The 22,601-nt window shown below is 34.4% G+C and overlaps 2 protein-coding genes across 2 annotated transcripts; one reads left to right on the plus strand and one right to left on the minus strand.

Annotated features, from left to right (window-relative positions):
- Nucleotides 1-3,328: 3,328 nt before the first annotated feature.
- On the minus strand, nucleotides 3,329-5,805 carry LOC120148198 (heat shock cognate 70 kDa protein 2-like). Its single transcript, XM_039161367.1, has 2 exons — nucleotides 5,571-5,805; nucleotides 3,329-5,079 (listed from the first exon to the last, which is right to left on the minus strand). The coding sequence occupies exons 1-2, from the start codon at nucleotides 5,782-5,784 to the stop codon at nucleotides 3,344-3,346; spliced, it is 1,950 nt and encodes a 649-aa protein (XP_039017298.1). The 5' UTR covers nucleotides 5,785-5,805; the 3' UTR covers nucleotides 3,329-3,343.
- A 14,530-nt stretch (nucleotides 5,806-20,335) lies between these two features.
- On the plus strand, nucleotides 20,336-21,825 carry LOC120148213 (dof zinc finger protein DOF3.6-like). Its single transcript, XM_039161384.1, has 2 exons — nucleotides 20,336-20,507; nucleotides 20,691-21,825. Exons 1-2 carry the CDS (start codon nucleotides 20,457-20,459, stop codon nucleotides 21,474-21,476), a joined length of 837 nt encoding a protein of 278 aa, XP_039017315.1. The 5' UTR covers nucleotides 20,336-20,456; the 3' UTR covers nucleotides 21,477-21,825.
- Nucleotides 21,826-22,601: the final 776 nt, after the last annotated feature.

Raw genomic sequence — 22,601 nt, forward strand, 5'->3', positions numbered from 1 at the left:
TCCACTAAGGCAATTGGTTATACAGGAAACTTGAAAGCCCTGGCCTTATGAGTTGGTTACGTTCAAACCATGACATTGCTCGAACACTTGGCAATTCAGTGTTTGCTCCACTGCAATTGTCCGGCTGAAGACTTTGTGATGAGATGAACCTTCCGTTAACTTGATAAAACTGATTATAATGTTAAGTTGTCCCTCTAAAGCAATTGGTTAAATGCCCTGGCTTTATGGATTCAGCTAGCCAGATAACGACAAATTAAATCAAATTTATCTAAGCATGAAGTATCGGTAAAATGGACTAAGGGAGTTAAGGAACACCTGTTATAGTCAATTTCACACGAGCACTGAAGAATTTCATTTTTATACGATATTTCTGCACTACCTTTGTTAGAGGAGCTTACAAAACTTGAACAAATGGAAGATTTCAGAGAACCGAAATAGAAGGTCTAGTAATCGATAATGCTAGTTGCGTCATTTTGTCCGCATCTAATTAAAATGCTAAAGCATGTTGCGATATTTCAAAAAATGACATTTGGGGTTACTGAAACCTTAGAAAGGAGGCTAACCTAAAGCTAACTCATCATTTTGAACATTTGTCAAAGAGCTATAACTCTGAAAAATTTAAAAAGAACTATTGATTCCTTTGATATACTTTAAACTCATGTTTACAATTTGATTCAATTGCGAGCCTAAATTAAGGAACAATATTTTCCAGAATTTTTATCCTTTTCCCTCCTAAAACAAGAAAAAGGAGAAAAACATTTTCAAACAGAACAATCTCATAAATGAAAGGTTTGTAAAGCATAACTCGAGAAGCAAATGGGGCACGATCGATTCCAATGACAAAATTGGCAGCCAAAACATGGGACTCCAATCCAAGAGCTAAAACATAACTCATTCATGTTGCATGCATCTTAGACATACTTAAGAGCATCACATTTATCATTTTTAGCACACAATTTTTTTTACAGCTTTTAGAGTCAAATTTCAACTTCACATGAAGGATATTGGACTCGAGACAACACAAGCTCAACTTCACAGCGAAGGGGCAACTGCCTGTTAACAAACAACTTTCAGAGTCAATTTCAACTTCACAGCGAAGGATATTGGACTCGAGACAACACAAGCTCAACTTCACAGCGAAGGGGCGATTGCCTATTAACAAATAACTTTTCAGAGTCAATTTCAACTTCACAGCGAAGGATATTGGACTCGAGACAACACAATCTCAACTTCACAGTGAAGGGGCGACTGGCTGTCAATAAACAACTTTTCAGAGTCAATTTCAACTTCACAGCGAAGGGGCAACTGCCTGTCAACAAACAACTTTTCGATTTCATTAAGAGTCAAATTCAACTTCACAACGAATGATATTGGACTCGAGACAACACATGCTCAACTTCACTGCGAGGGGCGACTGACTGTCAATAAACAACTTTCCAGTTTCAGAGTCAATTTTAACTTCACGGCGAAGGATATTGACCTCAAAACAACACAAATATTTGGATTTCAACTTCACGATGAAGGATATCCAATTCGAGGCTCAACTTCACAACAAAGGGGCCATCCACGGTTTCAACTTCACGACGAAAGGAATCGTACCCACCAAAGCCTTCGAGTTTGACTACACTCAGCTCCAAGGCACATCATTTGCAGCATAGCTTAAGTCGAAAAGGGCTATCTGCCAAAGACCCTCGAGTTCGATTACACTCAGCTTCGAGGGCACATCATTTACAGTATAAATCAAGGATAGAAGGGTTATCTGTCAACAAAACCTTCGAGTTCGACTCCACTCAGCTCAAAGGCATCATCATTTGCAGCATAACTCAAGGCAAGAAGGACTATCTGCCAAAGACTTTCGAGTTCAATTCCATTCAGCTCGAGGGTGTATTTTATCAAATTTTTACACACAGGTCTCTAAATCGAGAATAAGACCAAGGTCGACCAATATTGGCAACAAAGAGTCACTTTTCGATTCCCCACGATTTCAACTTCAAGAAGAAGTATATCATGCCCAATGGATCGACTTAGTGTCACAACAAACACTATCAAGCCTCAAATCAAAGAGAACCGGACAAAAACTGGTTATCTTTTTCATATTTGTCCTATTCTTGTTAACACAAAAATGTGCAAAGAGAGACAGTTGTAGACACGCGTTTTTGTCCAGGTCTACAAAAATATTATATTATATTATATTTATTTATTTATTATTATTATTATTAATATTTTTTATTTTATTATTTTTGCAGGCCCACACTCACAACCTTAATTTAGTGAGATTCCGAAAATAAACCAAAGTATTTGAGTTTTATTGAAACACTAAAACCAACGTATTTGAGTCATATTAAAACACTAAAACCGAAGAATTTTGAGTCCAAGTAGGACTTTAAATCTGAGTTAAAAATATGTTTCTTTAGACTATAAATAAACTCAAGCATCAAGAGGAAATGAGAGAAAAACGTGGAACCAAAATCAGAGGAAGTGACAACGATTTGGAAAAATTGAGGGAAGCAAATGACAAAAAATAAGCATGGAGGATCCAAAGCCAGTATCTAAAAGCACGAGGAGTGGCAGAGCATTTTCATAGCAAATCCAGTTTCTCTATACGCAAAACATGGGAGATGTAACAACTTTTGACTTATTCTTTTTATTTCATTTTTTATTTATTTACTTTATATATATTTTTCATTTTCTCATAATTTTAATATTTTTCATTTCTTTTTACATTGTTTTATATATATTTATTTATTTTTTCATTTTTATTAATATTATTATATTAATATTTTTATTATTCTTTTATCATGTTTATTTTCATTTTTATAATCCAACAATTTTGACTTTTTAGGGATACTTTAATCGATCAAAAATAATTAATTTGAATTGAATTTTTAAATTTCAATTTAAATTTTGATTTTCGCGATTAAGACAACCGATGAATTAATTGGTACCGAAAGGACGGTTCAAGGGTGCTAATCCTTCCTTGACCGTAACCGACTCCCGAACCCGACACATTTCTGATACAACACATATCAGGTAAGATGGTGTCCGACTTACATAAATTCATTTTAAATGGTCGGTGGCGACTCTAATTCATTTAATCCAAGTCGAAGCCCAATTCGGGACTAACTGAAATACAGTTCCGACACAGAGAAATGAAATCAGTCGAATTTAAAAAGGAAACAAAATGGTATTTGAAGGGAAATACTGAGAGATGATTCATGCATGAAAAATGAAAATAAAAACGAAACGTGATCCTCCTAGGTTATTATTGCCCTCAACATCCACATTACAAGATTCCTTATAATCCCAACCAGAAAAAAGAAAAACTGAAACGACTTGTTGATTCTCAGTCAACCTCCTCAATCTTGGGACCGGCTCCGCTTCCGGAAGCCGGAGGCACATCGCCGCTCTTTCCGCCAACCGGATCAACACCACCACCACCTTGGTACATTTTGGCAATGATGGGGTTGCACAAGTTTTCAAGCTCCTTCATCTTATCCTCGAACTCATCAGCTTCGGCCAACTGGTTACTATCCAGCCAATTGATGGCCTTCTCAACCGCATCCTCAATGCTTTTCTTGTCAGCCGGATTCAACTTAGCACCAATCTTCTCATCCCTGACGGTGTTCCTCATGTTATAGGCATAGTTCTCCAATGCATTCTTAGCCTCCACTTTTCTTTTATGTTCCTCGTCCTCTGATTTGTATTTCTCAGCTTCCTGGACCATCTTTTCAATCTCTTCCTTGGAGAGCCTGCCCTTGTCGTTGGTGATTGTGATCTTGTTCTTTTGCCCTGTTGTTTTATCCTCAGCCGACACATTCAAAATGCCATTGGCATCGATGTCGAAACAGACAGTGATCTGAGGGACACCCCTCGGAGCTGGTGGGATGCCGGAGAGCTCAAATTTACCGAGCAAGTTATTGTCCCTTGTCCGCGTTCTTTCACCTTCGTAAACCTGAATCAAAACACCAGGTTGGTTATCTGAATAAGTGGAGAAAACTTGTTCCTTTTTGGTCGGAATTGTGGTGTTCCTTGGAATCAACACGGTCATCACTCCACCAGCAGTTTCCAGCCCAAGTGAAAGTGGGGTGACATCCAACAGTAGCAAATCTTGAACCTTTTCGTTGCCTTCACCGCTCAAAATGGCGGCTTGTACGGCCGCACCATAGGCGACAGCCTCATCGGGGTTGATGCTCTTGCAGAGTTCTTTTCCATTAAAGAAGTCTTGCAATAGCGATTGAACCTTGGGAATCCTGGTAGATCCCCCAACGAGAACAACATCATGCACGGTACTCTTGTCCATCTTAGCATCCCTTAAACATTTCTCCACCGGCTCCATGCATTTCCTGAACAGGTCCATGTTAAGCTCCTCGAATCGAGCTCGAGTGATTGTCGAGTAAAAATCGATCCCTTCATACAAGGAATCGATCTCGATGGTGGTTTGAGCGGTGGACGAAAGTGTCCTCTTTGCTCTTTCACATGAAGTCCTCAATCTCCTCAAAGCCCTTGGGTTTCCACTTATGTCTTTCTTGTTTTTCCTCTTGAACTCTTGCACGAAATGGTTCACCATCCTGTTATCAAAATCTTCCCCTCCAAGGTGTGTATCACCAGCAGTTGCTTTGACTTCGAAAATACCCTCTTCGATCGTCAAAAGAGAGACATCGAAGGTGCCGCCACCAAGATCGAAGATGAGCACATTCTTCTCTCCGGCACTGCTGGCTTTCTTGTCGAGTCCGTAAGCGATGGCGGCAGCGGTCGGTTCGTTGATGATCCGCATGACGTTGAGGCCCGCAATGACGCCGGCATCCTTTGTGGCCTGACGCTGGGAGTCGTTGAAATAGGCAGGGACGGTAACGACGCCGTTCTTGACGGTGGAACCTAGATAGGCCTCGGCTGTTTCTTTCATCTTCATGAGAACCATTGATGAGATTTCTTCGGCTGCAAACATCTTGTCTTCGCCTTTGTATGTGACGGTGATCATAGGCTTGTCAGCCGCACCAGGGGTCACCTTGAAAGGCCACAACTTTATATCGCTTTGGACCGAAGCATCATTGAACCTCCTCCCAATCAACCGCTTTGCATCTAATATGGTAAAATTAGATCATAAAAGTTAACCATATAATTCAATCCATCTAATTAAGTCATAAAGATAAACAACTTGAATGTATCCAACTCAAACTCAAATTGTTTCAATAGGAAATCATTCAAATACAAAACGATCTAAGCGAAACAAATAAAATTTTAAATAATATTAACTCAAAATGATTTGAATGTACCATGATTTAATTCAAAACTTGTGTCTCAAACTAGGAACAATCTAAATCTAAAATTTGATCAAGAACCAAAACGATCAAGAAAATTTTAACATCCAAATGGATTCGATCAAAATTAATCTGGTTTGAAATGACCAGCACTCGAAATATTCGAAAACGGTTGCAGCTTGACCCAAAACTTTAGACCTCCAACTTAAAATGATCCAAACGAATAATGAACCAAATCTAAAATTGACTAAAACCAAAACGAGCATTAAATTTAACATTCAAATCAACCAGAAAGAATCCAACGAGGCTTACCGAAGACAGTGTTAATAGGGTTCATGGCAACCTGGTTCTTAGCAGCGTCGCCAATCAAACGCTCACTATCAGTGAAAGCAACATAGGAAGGTGTGGTTCTGTTCCCTTGATCATTAGCAATAATCTCCACCCGGTCATGTTGCCAAACGCCAACGCACGAGTACGTAGTGCCAAGATCTATGCCGATTGCCGGACCCTCACCTTTGCCAGCCATTGATAAACTCTTTTGAGTTGCAGATACTCAAGAAACAAGAATTAAAAGGAAAAAAGTGTGTCTATGGAGTCCTCGAGGATGATCCTTCTTAAGTAGTGTAAGTGTGTAACTGTTTTTAAGCTCTTGACCGTATTCGATGGGTATGGGATTTTACCAATTCAAACTGCTTGACTATTTCTTTGTTATGGATGGTTTTGACTCTTGAATGTGTTAGTTAGAGTTTGTTTGGGTGTTTTTAGGAAGGATATATCAACTTTTAGTCCTTTAAACTGGTGATTTTCCCAGTTTAGTTCCTTGATATTTTTTTGTCTACATTTGTTCTTTAATTTAACAATTTTCTAAAGGCTTAATACAAAAATAAGTGCCTAAAGAATGCATCGAAAAACGTTTTAGTGCCTAAATATTTTTCGTTAAAAATAGATGTCTAAAGTTTCTCCGTTATATTTTTAGGTGTCTACGTTAAGTGACACATGTCACGTCCAAATTTTTTTGAAAAATAAAATATTATTTAGAAATTAAAAAATCATTATTATAGAACGTTGTCATAACCATTTTTTGAAAAACAAACATTCTTTTTCATTACTATTTAAATACGGGATTGGGAGCTGTACATGCTTATATAGTATGGTCATGATTTTTTTTTCAGTTTATAGAACGTTGTGAAGTAGTGAAATGATGAAAAATCATGTTTCTTGATGAATTTCTAATTTGTTTCTTTCCTGGAATGGTGTTATAGAGTAGAGAAGGCTACCACAATATGCTTGCAATTCTCTTCTAGCCTGGTAATTAAACAGGATTTAGTTGCCTTAGACCTGGGTATAATGTTATTGGTTTCTCTAGTAACTAACTGGGTGTTTCTATGATAAATATGGGAGAATATATGATATTTTTGGAACAGGCCAGGGCATCAAATATGTTCCATTCGTTGCACACTCAATGAATAGGACTGGCAGAGATAGTGAACTTCATTCTAAGATATCCCTTCTCAGCACCAATAATTGCTAACCTACCTCGTCTTCATCATCATGCATGCTTTTGTACCTAGATCTTATTTGAGCTTACTAGAGCTTAATATACCATATTTTGTTCGCACTTTTGCATTAAAGTTATATTTCCCTAGAGCATACTTTGGCTCTTCTCTGACTATACTTCATGAATGTTTTGTGGTTAACAGCTTCCATTTTTCTTTGGCATGCTATAAAGTTGAAAACGCATTCACTGGCAAGTTTTGTAATCGACATGTTCTTACAGGGTTATGGAGTTAATCAGTTAGTTGATTATTGCAAAGACTCGCCTTCAGGAGTTCGTGCCATGCCAATTAACAACTTGGAAGAGGCTACTCAATTGGAATACCCTTAGTTTAATTTGCTAATGAGAGAAGATATTGTAACTAAGACAAAGGCTAGAATTTGCATTGCTCAAAGTGTTCTTGCCATAGTTTATCCTAGTTAATGATGTTGAAGTATTACATTTCACTTGAATGTTTGTAAACTTTGATTTATTTATGTCAACTATTTTTACTTAATTCTAGGAATAATTAAATTTTAAGGTTGTTGGTATTAGATATTGTTACATGGTATTAAGTTTGGGTAATAAATAGCAGAAAATAATATTTGCAAATCATGTTGATTTGGCGGCGTTTTAAGATAAGAAATGCCACTAATGGACTACACAACTGTGGCGTTTTGCTTAAAAAAGCCACTAAATTACCTACCTTTTGCGGCGTTTGTTCCCAAACTGCTACTAAATGATTTAACATTTTGTGGCGTTTTAATAAAAACACGCTAAATATAAAGTATAGCGGCGTTTTATTTATAAAAACGCTAAATAACCTAACTTATTGCGACATTTGTAAAATAAACGTCGCTAAATATCCTTACTTGTTGAACGTTTGCAGCACTCATTTTAGCGACTTTTTTTTTTGCCAGGAAGCTTTTTTGCGGCGATTAGAAACGCCACTATAAGACTAAAAAACGTCGTTATTGAACAGTTTGCTGTTATGACACTTCGTCTTTACATCGATTACTGATAACTCAATAAGATAATAATAAAAAATAAGTACCCATTTTTTTGATGATTTATTTGATCAATTGAAGAATGACATAATATTTTTAAGATATGAATATTATTAATTGAAAGTTAAAGATGTGATGATTAAAGATGATGTTCATAATTTGATTAATATTAATATAACATATAAATTGTATAGTGATTAAATCTGTATAATATAATAATAATTTGTTATGTGGTTTTAAGGGTCGTTGATGTTTCTACCCTTGGTACTAGGTAGAGGTGGGTATACGGGTTACCCGTCCGTTTAGCTCGTGGGTTTTGATGGTGCGGGATTAAACGGAGCGGTTTAAAAAGTTTGCAATCATAAACGGTTTTGAATTCTAAGGCCCGCGGCCCGTCCATTTAACTCGCGGGTTAAACAGGCTTACTCGTAGCCCGTTAAATAAAAATAATTTTAAATGCAATAAAAAATAATGTTCTAACTTGTTACATCTTTAAAAATGATCCAGTAACTTGAAAAGGAAGGTAGCACCGTCAAAAAATAAATAATATTTAAATTTTATTTTAAATAATAGGAAATGATTATAAAATAATATTTTTTAAAATTTTTAATCATTAATATATATATAACGATAAAAGTACTTAAACTCAAATTAAAAAAAACAATATTCACTTATATCATCAAATTGAAAAACAAATAAAACAATAACCACATTATACTTTTATAAAACACGATTATTTAATGCTATAATATGAAGACACATAAGTGTCTGCAGGCAGAAATTCAAACAGAAAAATTTAACAAAGTCAAACATTATACAAATCTAACAAATTTTCTTTTGTAAAAACCTTTAAAAGTTGAAAAGTATGTTTTCAATTTTTTCTTTTACTTTCTTTCTTATTTTTAATCCAAATATTATGTGTCATGTGATATATTATTAGAATATCACGTGACTTTTTATAATTAAAAAACGAAATGGATAACATACTTCATGAAAAAAAATAAAGGTCAAAATTAAATAAAAAAATCTTTAAACACCAAAGTGATAATGATGTAAATTTATAAGACTAAAATACTATATAAATCTTTTAATTTTTATTTTTTAAAATGAAGAATAATTTGATACATTTTAAATGAAAAAAATATCAATCAGCGATAGAATTATGACAAATACCCTAATAAATTTAAGGACTACAATGGTTATAAGTAACATCATATTTATATGTAATTTATTTTCTTTTTCTATAAAATTCTTTAAGTTTATTTTTTTCTAAAATTTTATAAATTTTAAATTAAGCGGGCTATTGCGGGCTTCACGGGCTACTCGCGGTTATACCCATTAAACCCACGTGTTTAATAGTCCGGGCTAAAAAGCCCGCAATTTAAACGAGCTTCATTTTTGATGTCCAAAACCCACACGGGTCGCGGATTAAACGGGTAACCTGCGGGCCTTAGCCTATATATCCACCTCTAGTACTAGGCGTGAGTTAACTGTGTTATAGTGATTTTTTTGAAACTCAAATGCGTTAGCTTGTTCTGTATTATGGATTTTGACCCTAATAAAAGTATTTGATATTACTGTGCAAAATAATAATAATAATAATAATAATAATAAATAAATAAATCATTGCTTGTTATACTCTTAATTATTTGATGATGAACGCTAAATCAGTCTGTGTAGTCGTTGATGTTCGAACTCATAACCTCTAAGAATAACGACGACTCCTTTAATCACTGAAATAAATTGATTCGTACCATGAATAGAATTTTTGAAAAAGAAAGGAAATAGAGGATAACATGATATAGCTGATTTCACATTCATTGAGGAGAAGAGTGGCGGGGTCTGGCTTGCCGTATCAAAATTTGTTGAAATATAAACAAAGCAATAACAAGATAATGAATATTAACATATACTTTTTTTTCTTTTAAATTTTACTTTTCTTTTCTGTTGGAAAACAGGCTTACGTACTGTACCGAGACAACTCGTGCTTTTCCGAAGAGGATAAAGAGAGAAGAATTCTATCTGCCATCTTTCTTAAAAGAGATTTCTTTATTTTGAGCAATGATTTACTTCTTTTTAAACTATATTAATGAACAGTATAACCTAAAGATAGAAATATACTTCCAATTAATTCTTAACAACATACATAAATGTACACACATCATTAAATGCTGATAATTATGACGATCGATCTTTCTCAAATGGTGTCATGGGAGAAACTTAAGCGATGGCCTTGGCCTCCCTAAAGTAGGAAACTTACATTATAGTTCCTTGATAAATCATCAAATTTCATATTACTCCAATGATAAATTATGCTTTAACCCCCAAAATTTATGATAATATTTTGGTTACCTTCTAATATCCTACATATTTCCTTGCTGAGCGTTCAAGTTCTAGTCTCACATGCATAAATTATGCTTAATTTTCTTTTTTTATCCTCATTTTTATTAGACTATATTGTAGTGTCCAAATGAATCCAAAATAAACTCTAGGCTAGGTTAAAAAGGCATAGAATCATAATCTAATCAAGAAGCAATCTTAAAAATGGTTTAATATGATGAAAATAAGATGAAAATATGATGAAAATATTTTGAACTTATTGAATGGTCTCGGTGACATGGCAACTGCTTTAGTTTTCTTATCCAAGTTAAATTCTTATTAACTATGTTATCTTCTAACTGCTTTAGTTTTCTTATCCAAGTTAAATTCTTATTAACCATGTTAACTTCTAAAAGAATAAAAACTCTATAAAATTATCTATCTCCCTTGTTACATGAGGACTCATATATTTAATGTATTGTCATGAACTGCCCTTCACATTTATCATGGATTGGGTAACTTTTTTTAAATAGATTTTGGTAATTTCAAGGTGATTTATCATCATATGTTTTCTTAGCCCATTGGCAATGTATAAACATCATGTAGACGTAAATGTTCGGACAAAAAAATTATAAGGAGAACAACACTCCTTTTTATCACCCAAACCATTCAATATGTTCAAAAACTCACATTTTCATAATATTTCCATATAATTAATTTTTTTAACACGTGACATCGTAATATTATCTGCTGTATATTAAATATAAAACTCATTGTATATATATGGAAGAGAATCCTTTTCTTAGTGATAGAAGCGAAGATTCCTTAGATAAGAAGATATGCATGCATGCTTCATGTTTCTTATTGCATGCATCTTTTTTTCTCCTTCTCATGCTGCCTTCTCACCAAAAAAAAGTACTTTAATTTCCCACAATTTATCTCCAAGTAATCTATTCTCTTTTTGTCTCAATCCAATAAAAGGGGGACTCAACTAAGAAAAGTATATAGGAATATGAAGGGAAATTAAAGGGAAGAAAGACAGATTGCAAATTGCTATTAATTCCTCTAATAATTAAGAAAAAGAGCATGCATGATATAAGCATTAAAGCTTAAGGGACAACGTGATTTCCTAAAGCACCTTAAAAAGTGGATAGAAAGTTGGTTAAACCCATAATCTTTTTCTTTTTCTAATTTGGAAAGGATACATCTTTACTGTGAATTGTCATAGATGTTCATAATTGACTGGAGAAAGATCTTGTAGCACTAAATACATAATTGAGAACATGTATCATGAACAATGAGTATCTACTTAAACTACAAGAAATGATAATAATAAAATTTTATATTGAATTTTGATTAGTCCAGATGTAAGGCCATCGGATCAAATCTAAATATTTATACTAGTTAAAATAAAAATACTAGGCATACAAATATAATTAAATAAAATAGGGTAAATTACAAGATTGATCACTTTCGTTTAAGTTTTGTATATTTTTCCTCGCTGAATTCGAAAAGCATAATATTTGGTCACTTTCGTTTTTATTTAATTAATATGTGCTCATTGAGAGTTAAATGTTGTTAGATCTTTAATGGGTTGCTAATGTGGCACAATGAATTTATAAAACTAAAAAGGGTAAACTACACAAATAGCCACTAATGTTTGACTAAGTTTTCATTTTCCCTACTAAAGTTTCAAACGTAACAAATTGGTCACTAAAATATCTAACAGGTCTTTGAACAATGATTTTATATCTAATTTACTCCAAAAACTTTCTAATATATATATATATATATATATATAATTTTAAAAATAAATCTTAAAGATGAACTTTTCCAGACATGAAGCAATCAAATATAACAAAAAATTAGAAAGTTTTTGGAATGAAAAATATAAAAGCATTGTTCAATGACTTATTTGACATTTTAGTGACCAATTTGTTATTTTTGAAACTTCAATGGGAAAACGAAAACTTACTCAAATATTAATGACCATTTGTGTGGTTTATCCCTTTTAATTTTATGAATTCACTGTGTCACGTCAACGATCAATTAAAGGTCTAACTATAATTAATTTAGTGACTACATCTGAATTAGATAAAAACAAAAATGATAAATCTTAATTAAATAAAAATAAAAGTGGTCAAATGTTATATTTTCTGAATTTATTGAGAAAAATATACAAAATTTAAATAAATTAGTCAACCTATAATTTACCAAAAAGATAAAAACTCTCATATTCACGTTCACCTTGGTTTATTTTCCAATTTTATAATTTATCTTCTTTTTTTCTTTTTTATGTGATAAAATTTAAGGTAAAGTATACAAATAGTCCCTAAATTTTTAAGACACTTGCATTTTGGTCACTCAACCTTTTAAACTTATAATACAATCATTGAATTTCTAGTTCGTTTTCAATAAGGTCCCTACCGTTATCTACCGTTGTTTTTTGCTGACACTTACTTCCGTTGACTCTTCTTCTTCTTCTCTCACAAACACATAAAAATAACTCTCATTCATCTCACCTCCTGCCAGTGCTCCCACCTCCGATCAGTGGCTCACACCGCCATAGTTTACTGGAGTTAACCTCAAGACCTGTTTTCCATTCTCACAGATCATCTCTATCAATCAAACAAGCAACATTAATCCATCATCCTTTTGCTTTCTCTTTAAATCCTTCTTGACTTTCTATTTCGTCTAGCTTTGTTTTGCATTCTTGTTATCAAAAAAAAAAAAATAACACGTGGTGATGTCAGAGGAAGAAGAACCCAAGAAGGTCGATACCGTGATCCCCTCGAAGCCGTCGCCGCCGCCACTGCCGGCTCTTGAACCGACTGTAGCCCCCAAAGGCGTCGACGAGGAAAAATCCGTAATCACACTTCCTCCTACTGAAGAAATAGAAAAGCCTGTTGAGTCAACAGAATCCGCCGCACTCGAAAGTATATACTTTTGTTTTGTTCCCTACTGTCGTTGTCGTTTTCCTATTCATTTAAATTTTGGTTTTTAGTAGAGGCAGCGGAACCAATATGACAATCAAGAATGTTGTATATGAATAATTCTTTTTTATATATTCAAGAAGGATTACAAGACTGGTTTATATACAACTATAAGATTAACTAACAAACTGAATTACAACAACTAACTAATCAGCTAACTAATAAACTAACTTGAACTAATTGATCTAACTGATAACTAACTAATTACAAACAACAATGCAAGCTGATATATCCTGATACCCCCCTCAAGCTGGATGTGCATGTATGTTAAGGAGACCCAGCTTGGCAATAAATGCACGATGTATGGGAGGCCGAAGAGTTTTTGTGAAGATGTCAGCCAACTGATATGAGGATCGAACATGAAACAACTTCAAAAACCCAACTTTCACTTTGTCTCGTACAAAATGACAATCAACCTCTATGTGTTTTGTCCTCTCATGAAACACTTGATTAGTTGCAAGGTTAATTGCAGCCTGATTATCGCAATATAATCTTGCATAATCAACATCCTCATGAAATGAAGATAACAAAGAAACAAGCCAAACTAATTCACATGTAGCCATAGCCATAGCTCGATATTCAACCTCGTAGGAAGATCGGCTAATAACTGCTTGTTTCTTTGATTTCTAGGACACCAGACTATGACCAAAGAAAGCACAAAAACCTGTCGTGGAGCGTCTTGTATCAGGACAAGAACTGTAATCTGAATCAACAAATATGCTCAGATGATTGTTGGATCGAACTGAAATAGTAAGTCGAGACCAGGAGAGCTTTTGATGTATGTCCAGAAGGTGTTTTAAGGAAGTCATATGAGGTGACGAGGTGAGGAAACAAATTGGCTCAATAGATGTACAATATGAACGATGTTTGGCCTTGTATTGTCAAGTACAATAAACGGCCTATCAACCGTCGATACTCCTGAGGATCAGAGAGTAACGTTCTTCATTTGCACTTAACTTTGAGGAAGAAGGCATGGGTGATTCGGCTGGTTTGGCACCCACGCAACCTGTATCTTCTAGCAGTTGCAACACATATTTCCTCTGGGATAGAATAATTCCAGAGTTATTCCTAGCGATTTCAAAGCCCAAAAAATAACGCAGGGGTCCCAACTCCTTTAGCTTGAAATGCTTTTGTAAAAGACTTTGTATTTTATGAAGAGCTTGCAGGTCTTCCCAAGCCAAAACGATATCATCTACATACACGAGAAGAGCAATGAATTCATTTCCACATCCCTTTGTGAACAAAGAGTGTTCAAATGGGGACTGCTGAAAGCCAATTTGAATTACAACATTAGAAAAGGCAGTGAACCATTGTCTGGATGTCTGCTTCAGATCATAAATGGATTTGTGGAGCCTATAAACCATATTAGGCCCTTTAAGCTCAGATTTGTATCCAGGAGGTAATTTCATGTAAACTTTCTCATCTAATACGCCATTGAGAAAAGCATTGTTTACATCTAATTGCAACAAGTGCCAGTTACGAGATGCTGCAAGAGAAATCATGACTCGAAAGGAAGTCATCTTCGTAACAGGTGAGAATGTGTCTATTTAATTAATTCCCTCAACCTGTGTGAATCCCTTAGCAACCAGTCTGGCTTTATAACAGTCAACCGAGCCATCAATATTATACTTTACCTGATAGACCCATTTACAGTCAACAACACTCTTTCCATCAGTAATGGAATAATGGTCCATGTTTCAAGATCCTCCATAGCTTGAAGTTCACCACTCATAACATTCCTCCATGTTAGAGACTTCACATCTTGATGATAATAGGATGGCTCAGCAACAGATGAGATGTTTGCAACAAAGGCTGTATACTCGATTGAGAGTTTTAAAGAAGAAAGAAAACCTTCAATAGGATGTAAGCATTTGGAGGAAATATTATTAGTAATACTATTTAAGGTAGGATGACTTCTGAATAGTGCGAGAAGAACGTCGAATTGGTACTAAAACAACATCAGTTGAGGCAGTACCATTATTCGAGTCAGTAGGTTCTAAGGGAACAACATCATGTGAATCAACACATTCAGAAGAAGCACCATTAGTCGAGTTAGTGGAGCCAAGAGAGGCACCATAGTCGAGCCATTATAGTCAAAAGAAGCACCATCATTCGAATCAGTGGGTTCAAGAGGAACCTGGTCAATCCCATGTACACATGAAACATCAACCATGTCATGTACAACTTTTGGTAAGCAAAAATCCTGAAAAAGATCAACAGAATGGTTAGACAAATTTGTATTTCGAAAAGGAAATATTCCTTCATGAAATACGACATTTCGAGAAGTAACAATCTTTTGGCTTTGCAGCACATAAACATGATATCCCTTTACACCTGGAGGATAACCAAGGAACACCGCAGGTAAAGCTCGAGCTGAGAACTTATCCTGTTGGGACTTCAATGTAGAAACGAAACAAAGACAGCCAAAAGCTCGTAGCCTGCTGTAATCTGGTAGATGACCATATAAGACTTCATAGGGGGATTTATTGCTTAATACAGGTGATGGAAGTCTATTAATTAAGTATGTGGTAGTGAGTAAGCAATCACCCCAAAACTTGATTGGCACCTTTGATTGGAAATATAAAGCACGAGCAACAACGAGCAAGTGTTGATGTTTTCTTTCAACTACAAAATTTGTTGGGGTGTTTCCACACATGAGAATTGATGAAGTATACCTAAGCTAGTGAACAATTTAGTAAATTTTAATTCAGGAGCATTGTCAGACCTGAAGGACTTTATATCAAGTTCAAATTGTTTTTTAATCATTGATATAAAAGCAGGTATAATTGTATTGAAATCAAACTTATGCTGCAATAAGTAGACTCAGGTAGATCTTGAGAAATCATCGGCCAAGGTTAAAAAAGAAGTCTGACCATAATATGTTTTGTGCTTGTAAGGTCCCTATATGTCACAATGGACTAACTCAAACAATCGAGTAGTATGAGAATAAGAAACTGGGAATGACAATCTTTGTTGCTTGGCCAATGGGCAAACTTGACAAGAATCTTTCATTTTTACATTCTTTAAAACCAAAACATCTTTGAGAAGATGCATAACATGAAGACTGGGATGACCCAACCAATTGTGCCAGTCACTAGACAAAATGCTAGAAACATTATTACATGAGATATTAGTTTTGAATGAGGACATTTGCAACAAATAGAGTCATTGGACTAGCTCACCCTTCTCAATCACTTGATGAAGGTCCTGAATTAAGCAACCCGTTTTGCAAAACAACACACTAAGATCAGAGAATTTCAACAATGCACTGACTGAAAGCAAGTTGAATCAAAAATATCGAACAAACATTACATCATGTAACACAAAATCAGATGTAAACCGAACTGTGCCTGCAAAGCTGACTGGAATGGTGGATCCATTAGGTAAATTGATTGAACAACTCATTATAGAAAATAATGATTCAAAATTGTTTCTTGAATAACATATATGTCTTGAAGCTCTCGAGTCTAAAATCCAGTAATCAGATATTCCAGCACCTGAAGCAGTTATGTGTGATATGATCTTACCTTGCATGGCAATGTTGATTGAAGTAGTGGGAATGTCCAAAGAGGATGCAGATTGTAACTGAGAGGTAAGCATATCAATCAACTGCTGACATTGTTAAGGAGTAAAGGCTTCAGTAACAGTAGAAGAGCCTTGTTGAGAAACCACATAATTGGTATGGATGACTTGAGAATTTTTACCACGAGAAGAATTCGAAGAAAACCAATTCTTGGAGTTATAACCAGGTGGATAGCCAATCAGTTTATAACATCTATCCTTTGTATGACCAAGAAGGTTACAATGACTGCACAAAGGTTTGTTCTTATGAGTGTTGGTGCTAGGATGAGTTTTGACAGTAAAAGCATACTCAGAAATGGGATGAAGAGATTGCATGTTTCTTTGATTCTCTTCTTGAACAATTAGAGAAAAAACTTTTGAAATGGGGAGGATCAATTAAAAGAATTTGTCCCCTTATATGAGCATAAGACTCATTTAGCCCCATTAGGAATTGAATAACTTGTTCTTATTGCTGTTCAGCAAGCATGCGTTGTACTCCTCCACAATTGCACTGAAGACAACTGCATAATTGCCGAATTGAGAATAGTTCATCCTAAACAATTTTCAGCTGAGTATAATAATTGCTTACTGATAGTTTATCTTGCGTGAGCTTGCACAATTGTTTCTTTAAGTGAAATAAACGTGGTCCATTCGATTGCTGGAAATGATCAACCAAATCTTTCCACATTTCAGCAACAGTCGTATGGTATAGTAAACTGGCAGCAATGTCTTTGGAGACTGAATTGAGGAGCCAGGAATTAACCAGATTGTTGGCTCATGTCCAAGCATTTAACTGGTTTACCATAGATGGGTCAGGAGCTTGAATGGAACCATAAATGAAACCAAGTTTGTTCTTGGCAGATAAGGCGAGCATCATTGATCTTTTCCAGCTGTGAAAATTATCATTGGAAAGTAGCTGGCTTACTAATATCATACCAGGATTATCAGACTGGTGCAAGTAATAAGGATTTGCCCCATTGTCGAAACTATCATTTATCGATTCAATCATGATGAAGCGTGAGAAAATAGATACAAGACTTCTGATACCATATAACAATCAAGAATGATGTAAATGAATAATGCTTTTTCATATATTCAAGAAGGATTGCAAGGCTGGTTTATATACATCTATAAGATTAACTAACAAACAGAATTACAACAGCTAACTAATCAGCTAACTAATAAACTAACTTGAACTAATTGAGCTAACTGATAACTAACTAATTACAAACAACAATGTAAGCTGATATATCGAGCTGATATATCCTGATAACCAACCAATGAGAAAAGCACGGAGAGTAGTGTGAATCGAGGTAATTTCTCAATTATCTTACGTTTCTCAAGAGTCTTAAATCATTTGATTAATGCAAAACTTCCCCAGATGTTGTGCACACTAGAGTTGAGACAGAGAAGTGAATTTCAGTGATCAAAGCTTGGGAAGAGAATGAGAACACCAAAGCTGAGAACAAGTATCAACTTTCTTCACCTCGGTTTTTCTTCTTCTTAGAAATCATACCTTTTAAATTGGTTTTGTTTTGTGAATGAACTTTTAAGTTGATTCAAACTGTTTGAGTAGAGCCTACAAAAAGCTTTCTTCAATCTATGCATGGAAGAATAACAAGAAAGCTGCTCTGGAAGCTGAGCTGAAAAGGATTGAAGTAAAGAAGAAGAAGAAGAAAAAAGGGGTTTTAAAGGAAGTTAAGTGTCATGTCAGCAAAATTTAATCGGAGGTAACGACAGGAACTGATTTAAAACGAATTAAAAGTTCAATGACTGAATTATAAGTTTCAAAAGTTAGGTGACCAAAATACAAATATCCTAAAAGTTAAAGGAATATTTATATACTTTACCCTAAAATTTATATCAAATAATTCAAAAAATAAAAATAAAAAACTTATCCTTCCATAAAATTGAAGAAGTTGCTAATACTACCGTTATTGTACCAAATAATAATATTTCTATAATGTACGCAAACATACAGAAGTTTATTTTTAATTTATTAAGTAATTTTAATGGTTAAATAAATATTATTTTTTTAGAAATCTTGAATTCAAATAATTATATCTCTAAAATGTGTACGTTATCAATAATTAAAAATAATTAAATATTATTTTATAATCCTATCAAATTATTAAAAAAATTACATTTTAACTCAAAACTAGGTAAAAAAAAAAGCCAAATCATACAAACGAAGACCACTTAATTAATGACATAGAAAAGGGGCGTTGAGGAAAACAGTTCTATATAATCTTTAATCCGCCAAAAAGCCCAAAGGGAAATGGTGGATTATAAATTTATAATCAAGGCTTTTATTTTGAGTTTTAGCATAGAAAAGGGAAAGTTCATGGGGAACTCGAGCAGATACAATTCTAACCTAATAATACTAAGAAACAATGTTTCAAACACTTTATTGTTAATTTGAACATATATAAAATAGAACTTATTCAATAATATTAGTGATGAATGAGAGTATTATTTTCCCTAAATCTTAAATTTAAATAATTGCATATGTAGAATACGTATACGGTAAAAAATTAAATTAATCTAGTCGTTTTCTTCCTCCTCTTTTTTTTACCTTTTTTTTCTTCATTACAACTTGTGTCAATTTTATTGATCAATCCAACTTTTTCTTCTTTAGTTTTGTTTAACTGGCGGCAATACCGGTTTTAATGCTGGTTGCTACCCGTTGATTATCTTTTTTTTAGTTTTTTTAATAAGAATAATTATATCTTTGTGACATGTTTTATGCCTTTATGACACGTTTATCTCTGTCTTTTTGGCATACTTTTCTCTGTCTTTGTGGCATGCTTTTCTCTGCCTTTTGGTAGCTTACAGTTTTTTGCCGTTGTTTACGGGTTTTTTTTACCGTTGTTTTTGTTTATCTTTTTTCTCAGCGTGGATTTGACATTGCCATAACTGATCAAGAGGCGCTTGTTTGTTATCATTATGATATTCCCTGCTTTGGACCCTAAGATGGATTTGGATACGCGTTTTACATTCGTGGATAGTTTTCTCACGTTGCTTAACTCTAATTTGTGATTTATCGGTGGTCTTTCAGTAGCTTCATCATCTTTTTTGGTTCGTTTATCGATACAGTCAGATTTGTTCATACATTTATTTTATTCGAGTTTTTTTGTTAGATTTTTTAACATTTTTCTTCTTTGGTCCTTATGTGATCTAGGAGGCTAGTTTTTATCTCAATGATAATAAGAAAATGTAATGATTATATTTTAGGTTTACGATTATACTTATAAAACTTTATTGTAATTTTTTATATTTTCTATTTTTAATAAAATTAACTATTTTCTATAAAAAAAAATAGAATATGTGTACGATCCAAATAAGTTAATAATAATAATAATAATTTATATCGTAACAATAATAATTTCTGTGAAGACCAAAGTGGCAAAAGGGTGGTAATTTCTGGCTATATAAAACACTAGGTTATCTTAAATATGTGCATGAACAACTCTCTCCTTGAGCACAACAACTAAACAGTCCACACACAGAAGAATCAAAAGCTTATAGGAGAAGAAAAACTTAGCCCAGTCAAAACCCTAAAATAATAATAAAAACAAAAAGGCAGAGATGGCACAATAATCTAATGAAAAGAATAAAAATTATATATATATATAAAAAAGCAGCCTTCTCCTGCTGCCTCCTCCCTTTAATTCTCCTTTTTCTCTTTGGTCTCTGGTATTCCCTTTGAGTGATTCTCCACCTTGTTTTTCTCAAAGAACCCATCAACTTTTATAAAAGAAGACACAGCAAATTATATTTAGCCATGGTTTCTTCATCTCTTCCAGTCTATATAGATCCTCCCTATTGGCAGCAGGTAAGGGTTTATTTTTCTTTCTTTTCTTCATCATCAATTTCTGTCCACAGCTTCTGCACCCAAAATGAAAGCAATATACGGGAAGATAATTATTCATATTCCTTTGTGATCTTTTCTTCCCTGAATATACCAAATATATTTCTTCTTTACAGTTATGAGATTACCTGGGTTTTATTTTTGCAGCCGCACAATGATCAACAAGGAACCGGAAGCACCGAGAATCCTGAGCTTCCACCTCCTGGAGCTGGTGGTGGATCCATTAGACCCAGTTCGATGGAGGATCGAGCCAGGCTAGCCAAGCTTTCACAGCCAGAAGCCGCCCTCAAGTGTCCAAGGTGTGAATCCACCAACACCAAATTCTGCTACTTCAATAACTACAGCCTCTCTCAGCCACGCCACTTTTGCAAGACTTGTCGGCGGTATTGGACCCGAGGAGGAGCCCTTAGAAACGTGCCGGTAGGCGGGGGTTTCCGGAGAAACAAGAAGAACAAAAGAAGTAGCTCGAAATCATCAACTTCGACGGAGAAGCAACCCGGGTCGAATCCATCTGATCAAATCACTGCTCATTTGCAGCAGCAATCACCTCATTTACCCTTCATGGCTACTCTGCAAAATTTTTCTCAGTATGGCTTGGTGAACACTGGGTTCAACTTTGGTGGAATTCAGAGTCAGATAGAGACACCAAGTGGAACTAGTGGACAGGCTGATATGGGGTTTCAAATAGGAACCCATCAGCAGCTGCTGCAGCAGCAGCAGTTCCCTTTCTTTGAACAAACTAATGGTGCTTTATATCCATTTCAAAGTGAGGGTTTGGAAGCACCGTCGTCTTCTAGGGTTTCTCAGGTAGATCCAGTGAAAGCTGACAGCAACCAGAGGCTAAATCTATCAGAAAATAATCAGTATTGGGGAAGAAATAATTGGACGGATTTATCAGGTCTCAACTCTTCCACTACTAACCATCTCTTATAAGCTACTTTCAACCTTCCTTGAAGCTTTAATGGCGGCTTTATTGACAGATATTTCACATCAAAGTTGACAGTGAGGAACTTGTTTTCATCGTCATCTACCGAAAGGAAAACAAACGATTGGTAGAATTAATGTTGTTTCGTACTATATATTTCGGGGTTTCCTTTTTCTTTTGCATGGGCTTGTTTACAACTTCAATCATTTGTGTGTGTATGTGAAGTTTTGGGATCTGTTATTTGACATGATAAGCTAATTTTCTTTGTTAAATATCCTCCGAGCTAACTTCATTGCCCTCGTGTCTATGTCTTCTTATCGCATATATAACTGTTGGGGATCAACATTGTTGTTTTAGTTACATAAAATCATTGTTCCTATGCTATGCATATTCCTGATTCTTAAAAGAAACTTGTTGGAATTGTAGCTGAAGAAAAGCTTATCAAGTCATCTGCATTTTAGTTTAGCTTCTCATCCGAAAAATAGAGAAAAAAAAAATCTCCAGAAAATACTACAAACTCTAGCATGTTTATGAACTTAATAGATTCGTCCACTTTTCATAATGGCATCTCAGCGGCAGCGCCTGTTGATTATCAAATTTTGATTCCATCTCCATTTAAATTTCCAGCAAGTAATTTCAGTTCAAATTATTTTTAATTTGAGTTTGAAGTTTATATATATACACTATACAATAAACCCAAAAGAAAAGTATACATCATCCTTGGTTTATAATTGACAAACATCAAGTACTAACCATTTTCTTAATCAAGTTCTAGTTGTTTAGAGTTTAATTTATGTTAGCTTTAGATGATTTAAAAGTTAAATTGTTTTTGAATTAAATTAAGGGTAAAGTATAGTAATGGTCACTGAACATTTCTGAAGCTTGCATTTAGGTCTCCCAACTTTTAAAACTTGCAATACAGTCCCCTAACATTTATTCCGTTTGCAATTAGGTCCCTCAACTTAAACCACTGTTAGAAAATTAGGGTAACGGTCATTGAACTTTTTAGGCACTTGAATTTAGGTCTCCCAACTTTTAAAACTTGTAAAATAGTCCTCAATTTCATTCTAAACCCCAATTTCTAAAGTAATTCAATTTTATTCTAAACCCTAAATTCCAAAATAATTCAATTA

The sequence above is a fragment of the Hibiscus syriacus genome, unplaced genomic scaffold (assembly GCF_006381635.1).
Source record: "Hibiscus syriacus cultivar Baekdansim isolate YM2019G1 unplaced genomic scaffold, ASM638163v2 tig00110954_pilon, whole genome shotgun sequence".
NCBI lineage: Eukaryota > Viridiplantae > Streptophyta > Magnoliopsida > Malvales > Malvaceae > Hibiscus > Hibiscus syriacus.

Coding starts and splice junctions, on each gene's coding strand:
- LOC120148198 (XM_039161367.1), bottom strand. CDS start 5,784: ATGGCTGGCAAAGGTGAGGGTCCGGCAATCGGCATAGATCTTGGCACT. Junction 5,080..5,570: donor CCCTATTAACACTGTCTTCG/GTAAGCCTCGTT, acceptor TTACCATATTAG/ATGCAAAGCGGTTGATTGGG.
- LOC120148213 (XM_039161384.1), top strand. CDS start 20,457: ATGGTTTCTTCATCTCTTCCAGTCTATATAGATCCTCCCTATTGGCAG. Junction 20,508..20,690: donor ATCCTCCCTATTGGCAGCAG/GTAAGGGTTTAT, acceptor TTATTTTTGCAG/CCGCACAATGATCAACAAGG.